This window comes from Phalaenopsis equestris, unplaced genomic scaffold (assembly GCF_001263595.1).
Source record: "Phalaenopsis equestris unplaced genomic scaffold, ASM126359v1 Scaffold000055, whole genome shotgun sequence".
In the NCBI taxonomy this organism is placed as follows: Eukaryota; Viridiplantae; Streptophyta; class Magnoliopsida; order Asparagales; family Orchidaceae; genus Phalaenopsis; species Phalaenopsis equestris.
The window spans coordinates 627,035-633,769 of record NW_018164497.1 but is presented as its reverse complement, the minus strand read 5'-3'; the positions used below and the strand labels follow the sequence as shown (position 1 = coordinate 633,769).

General features: G+C 31.8%; 1 protein-coding gene across 2 annotated transcripts in view; it reads left to right on the top strand.

The window, feature by feature from the left end:
* Positions 1-1,909: 1,909 nt before the first annotated feature.
* LOC110019434 overlaps positions 1,910-6,735 on the top strand; it is a 6,331-nt gene continuing 1,505 nt past the window's right edge. Inside the window, exons 1-2 of one of the 2 annotated variants that reach the window (XM_020717088.1) lie at positions 1,910-2,060; positions 6,222-6,735. The exon at positions 6,222-6,735 is cut by the window's right edge and continues 1,505 nt beyond it. In XM_020717088.1, coding sequence (XP_020572747.1) covers positions 6,247-6,735 — 489 coding nt within the window. In that variant the 5' untranslated portion in view covers positions 1,910-2,060; positions 6,222-6,246. The other variant, XM_020717087.1, reaches the window with a different exon arrangement.

Sequence of the window (6,735 nt, the reverse complement as noted above, 5' to 3'; positions counted from 1 at the left end):
AATTTAATTTTTCAAAGTAGAGCTATTGCGGTAGTTTTTTATTGGTTAGAATTTTCCTTCGAGTTTTTTATTGGTTAGAATTTTCCTTCGTTATTCCTATTTATGGATGACAAATACTAGAATAGGGTTATTTTGAAATTGACTTATGGAAATAGTTCATATAGAAGAGAAAGGAATTTTTGCTCAACAGCTGATCTTATATGAATTGTCTCATAACATACTACGCATGCTTAGACATGGAGATCAAACCACACATCTATTAGGATTTAATATTGCCATTGGGAAAGGAAGTAAAAATTATAGAAATAGGCCGAGAGTGAAGAGGATAGAGAAAGACCATCATGTGAATTCAAGCTAATAATTTTAAATTCATCTAAATGATGAATAAATGAATATTAATGCATATTATCTTTGGAATGATAATAAATAAATAAAATGCATAAAAAAATTGTTATGAATTTCTAATAAATATTAATATAACATCATCTTTCCTTCATTTCAAGCAGGTTGTTATCCTGACATCCTTTAATTGTCTACCTATTATGGGCTATTCAATTCCATCTCGAAAGAAATGGCTTATTAGAATTGTCTTTAGTCACCTTTTAGATCATTTAATCATTTATCTTCTAAAAGAGGGACTATTATACCTAGTTTATTTTTCCACCAACATTAGGTTGTTTAGCCTCCCACTTTTTTAAAGCAAAAATCTACCAACCACTTTTCATTGTTCTCTCTATAGTAAGTTCAAACAATTCCATTCATCGCCTTCACCTCTAAACAAAAACCCACTAGAACTACCCAAAATCACAAGCATATTTTCATGCTCTTAGGTTATGTTATCTTTACATTTGAAAATAAAACCATTTTGATAACTCAATCATGGGCTAAACCTTCTTACACTATCTCAATTATCATTTTCAAGTTGTCATTTCTACTTTGGGAAGTGTATCGTGATCTCATTGTGTCACTAACATCAAAGATTCTAGCAACATCTTACTCTCATTTATCTGTATTAGCACACCATCAATTGAATCATATGATTCAAAGAATAATAGGTATTTATAATTCTTATATATTATTAGTGAACTTTATTTTAATTAAATCGTATCTAGTATTTTTTTTCTAGTTTATGTAAATGTACAATCTATTGTATATATATATCTCTCATTTTATGTGAACTATCACTTGGACTTAAGATAGTCAAAATATCATCTAGTAACAAGATTTACAAAACAAAACTATTGAATTTAAGCTAGTAATCATGCACTTCATATCGTTTAAATTCTTAGTAAGTTATGTAAATTCAAATTATCAAATTTGTTGAACTATTGGATTTACTTGTCGCCAAATTTAACATGTGTACATTGAACTTCTTATTTGGATTTACAAAAAAGCCATAAATCTAAAATAAATTCCATTAAAAAGGCCCTATTGAATACATCTTAAAGATAATATTGTGAAAATAATAAAAAAAATAATTTATATGATGAGGTCATAAATTAAAAAATATCAACCTACATGAGATTATTAACTTCATTTATTTTTAATGTTCAACTTTTATTCAATTGATTTGATTATAAATGAGCTGGACATAAATAATTTTTTTTCCTTATTTATACATTTGATCATGTTCATTTTACTTAACAAGCTCATTAAAGGAATTAAAATTTTTAGACTAGAGCTGAGTTGGCAGCTTTTTGTTGGTTGGAATTCTTATTTGCTATTTTGCATTTTTGTATGAGGAATAGAGAAATAGGATGTTTGAAATGGAATTGTGGAAACAGTTTAGTGAGCAGGAGAAATAGCAGCTCAGCAGCTGATCCGATGCGGATGGCCGTATATAGTGCCACGCGTGATTAGCCACGGACATCAAACCACACGTCCATTAGGATTTAATATTGCCCTTGCGCACGGAAGCAGGAAGTAGAAAAAATAGGTCCGGAGTGAAGGGGAGAGAGAAAGATCGGCTTTCACACATTCACCCCTTGACTATAGTTCCTTGAAACCCTAATTCCACTGCGCTCCAAACCAGCTTTGCGAGAAAGGCGATCGATTCTAAGGTTATATTCTATGATCCCTGGCGTCATCTCGCTAGTTGCTGCGATTCATTGGGTGAGGGCGGTGTTTCCTATGTGGATTCACTTCCCTTCGCCGCCTTTTTGGTTTTTTGTTGGATCTATTTGTATGAGGAGGTGTTCCCTTTTTCTTTTCTTATTAGATCCTTTGTTTGTGAGGACTGTGGCTTTCCTTTCCTTTATATTTATATATTTCAATTTTTTCTGTCGGGTTTGATTTTCTTTTTTTTTATGCTGCCACAGCTTACTCAAGGTGAGTTTTTGTGTCAAAAAATATCCTCGTATGTTTCATTAGGATTTGGATTTCCCCGTAGATAAAAATATCTCTTAAAAACACTGCTGAATGAACGGTTATGTTTTCTGGGGTGTTTGTATTGTTTAACGATTCCTGATTCGGTATTCCAATCATATTAGTCTCTGTCTGGTAGTAAATTATGTTAATACATGATTACGGGGCAACAATTTTTTTACTGGTTAGCTGTTTATTTTGGACTTGATTGATTTTACTATGTTATTAGTAGGAATTAAATATAGATTGATTCGTACAATCGATATGAGCTGCTCTTATAACATATTTTATAGTGCTGTTGATGTTCTATCCAGTAATGCTTTCTATTTACAAGATGTTGATGCACCGGGGAGATATATTGGGGTAATTTGTAGTGAAATACACATTTGGTTCGAGTCACTCCCCCAAAAAGAAATGCACCTTTTGTTGCTGTTTTCTGGTATCAATAAACTCTAAAGCTTGTGCTGCTAACATTGCATAGTCTTGTAATCTCTTTTAGCAACTTTAGTAAATTGTGAGTGTTAGTGATTATGGATGTTGAACATTGGAAGTAGATTGATTTTATTTTTTTTTGCAGTAAATAATGCTACTAATTTTACTAAACCGCTCATTGTTTGTATGCGTGGTCAAGTTTTTATTTGTATGCCAGCATTCTGAGATTTTATGTTTATTGTGATAAATACATATATTTACTGTTTGATTTAGTTAGCATTTCCATCATCTAACATTCTTTTTGCCATCTTTGATATCGTTTTAATGATTTCTTAACTAGATTTTATTGGTAATAACTCCAGTATGTTTTTTGTGAATTAGAAAAATGATTAGAATTGGGTTTCTCTCCCAGCTCATTGTTTTTCTTCTATAAATTAGTTTGTTGATACTTTTGTCCTCATGACATCTTTTGCAAAACTGATTCTATAACTATATATTTTTCCCTTTCACACATTTATGGATTGGTAGGTTAATTATGTCTTCAATGTTTGATTCTGCATGTCTATCTTTGAAGAATTTTAGAGTGCCAGAATAAATTGGGTCATTCCATTTAAGTTTTCTCATATCTTGTTTTTTGGGATTGATGCTCTCACCTACGAAACCGTTCCCCATAGCTTGCATGTTAATTCATAGCGTCCTTTGAAATAATTTGAACTTAAAGAATTATTATATGTAGCAATTTTAGTGTTATAGCATTTGTGGATTATTTGTAGAAGTTGATTCTGAAATCATATCAAATAAATTTGGTACAAAAATAAATCAGTTTGGTAGTTTAGAGCACTATGGTAGAGCTGTGATGGATGATATTGATCTTTGCTTCTTGAACTTACTAGATGTTTGTTCTATCCCTTGCTGTAGTTGCTATGAAAATGCTTGTTATATTGTTGTATTGTTATTGTTTTGTCAGACTCCTATGCTTGTTCTGAAAGCACTGTTGGGATTTTGTATGATGTTTATGAAATTTAGAAATTGGTGACAGTCTTTTGCAGTTGTTATTATGTTTGTTTTTTTTTGGGTCTGCTAAACAGATAATGTGAAGGTTTAATTATCCTTTTTATGGATCATTCTTTTCTTCTCAACTATGGCATGTTTGATAGCTCTTTCAATTTTTTTACTTGAAAATGTTTGACATTTTACAATTTTGTTTGTGCGGAAAATGTATTAGGAAATGCAATATTACTATGCACTTGCATTGGCCTTCTCAATTTTGGGTATGTTTTTAAATCTCCTTAAAGCTTATATTTTTTTTAATGCTTTATCAGTGTAAAAATTGAATAAAAATTTAAATATAAGAGCAAATTGAAATGAACTCTGGAGTTCAAACTCAGCAACTGTATAATTTAAATTATAATTCTAAAGTCTAATTCACATAGCCATTTTTAAAGTCTGCAAGCTGAGCTATCAAAACGAAACAAAATAAGCAACAATTTGTCATTTGGCATCAACAAAATGAATGACAAGTTAGTGAGATAAATGAAGAGCGACAATGGAGTCTGTGGTTAAACAAGAGGAGATCGAAGATAGACAAGATGCAAGTCTAAGGCACGTTGGGCTTAGGGCTTTGATATTTTTTGTAGGGTTTGTTGGAGGGAAATAGACTTGCTAGTGCTTTTATGCAATGAAAAGGAAAATGATTATTTTATTCATATTTTTATTTAAATAGATAGCAACAATGTTTATAATATGTTGATATTTTAGTAATTTGATAATTTAATTGACATTATATCATGCGTTTGTTTTCCCATTAATGGGGTTATAAATGGCGAGTTCTAGTTCCTCGGTGCCATGCCTCATGAGGGAATGGCTCCTTGCCCATGGCAAATTTCTCTTCTGCCACCCTGAGGTGATACCATAACAATGTCTTTTAAAACATATAGTCAGATCATGACACTATGTAAAGGATATAGGTAATGGTAGCCAATTGAATTTTGTTTCTTATTTTCTATAGCGGTATAAAATATGGTGGAGGTTATTTTGTAGAGGCTAATGTATTGATTTTGATTAGAAGCAATTTTTTGCAGTTGGCTCTTTGGCGAGGGTTTAAAATCCTATCAATTTTCAATTGATAAAAAAGTTTATCATGTTTTATGGGTCTATTTAACTATTCAGTTCAGCTCTATGAATCTTGATTTTTTATTTATTTTTATGCAGATTTACGTACATACCACGCAATTCCTATGTATTTAAAAGTCTAAACACCGAAACTTTCATATTTACATACATGCCACCTTATCTATGCATGAAAAGGTGTGTTTCTGTTTTAAAAAATTAAAATGGTGGTATTTTTTATGTGATAGTTTGATAGTAATTTTATCCAACTATATCAGTGTATTTTTCTATCAGCTTCAAATATGATCAAGTCGTCTAAGTATTTTCAACTATCAGCTTCAATAATGCTACTCTTATTCTTCTAATCATTTTTTATTTCCTTCCTGACTCTGTCATACATTCGCTTACATTTTTTTATTGAACATTCAAATCTAGACAACTGACCTGACCTAACTGTTTTATGGCCGTTTCTTTTATTTTTGGGGGCATTTACATACAATACTTATGTATTTATAAATTTAAAACTGAAGCTTTCATATTTACATATATAGCAAACAAATCTTTAAATTGCATAAAAAATACCTTTATTATTTGCTTTTGAAATCAAAATTTTACAAATGTAAATATTAAACTTTAAATATTAGATATGTAAATACATAGGAAATGTGTGGTATGTATATAAATTTTCCACCATTTTATTATACTAAAGCCCATTGAAGGTATGTACAACCTATTTTGGGGATGTACGGTAATGGATTTAAGTTTGATTTAATTTGAATCTTGCCAGATAGATAAAATGGTTAAGTAAATCCAATTTCTTCTCAGTTTTGCCTTAAATCCCTGATTTGCCAAATCTTGGTTTTGGCAGAATTTAGTAAATCCGGATATACAGAATTTTTCCATTACATAACAGCTCTTTTGTATTTGACATTAATGAGATATAAGACACTTTCTATGCTATGATGTGCCATTTTAACAGAATTTATGGCCTTTTTGTTTCTCTTTAACTTTGGAGCATATATATGGTTATTTGAAGCTTGAAGTGTGGGAGCATAGATAGTGTGTTTCTGTTTCCTTTGTTTTAAAAGTATGCAGCTTAAAGTTTCAATGACTGCTTTGCATGAGCAGAAATTTTAGTTCGTGAGAAGTTTCAATTTGAAAACTCTCCTTAGTAACCTCTAGAAGCCTCTGTCACCCGGACAATTGTTGCTCTTCATGCAAAGCTGATTATTATTTTATTGAAGATAAGCTTTTTAAACTGAATATTGAAACTTCAGGACTGGTTAACTGAAACTGTTATTTTATGCCAAATTTAGGTTAATATTTGTGATAATAATTCAGATGTCGCCAGCATCAAAGTCCAAGTCCAAAGACAAGTCAACCCCAAGGACGGGCAAAGAGCAGTCAAAGGTTTCAATAAAACCAGTTCCTGTGCATACGAATGGTGGAACTGGCTCTGCTAGTGCTTATAATCCAGTTTTGGGAACATTTCACACCCTTGAGATATCAGCACTTTCCTCGGCACCTCAGAACAATGGCCGTTTTAGAACTATTGATTACCCAGAAGATCACCCTGGGAATTTATCAGGTTTGACGGTAGAATATGATTCTTTGTCCAACAATGGTAGCTGTTCTGGTGAGTCAGAAGACCAGAAGGAGAAGCCTACCAGCACCGCACCTCGTGTAGAGACTATTCCTGGTTGTGACAATGACAAACGAGACAAGATTCGCCAGAAGAATGAGAGGAAGCATCAACGCCAAAGGGAGAGGCGAGCCCAAGAATTGCATGAAAGATGTAACGCCTTCCTCACATCGAGAAAAGTCGAAACT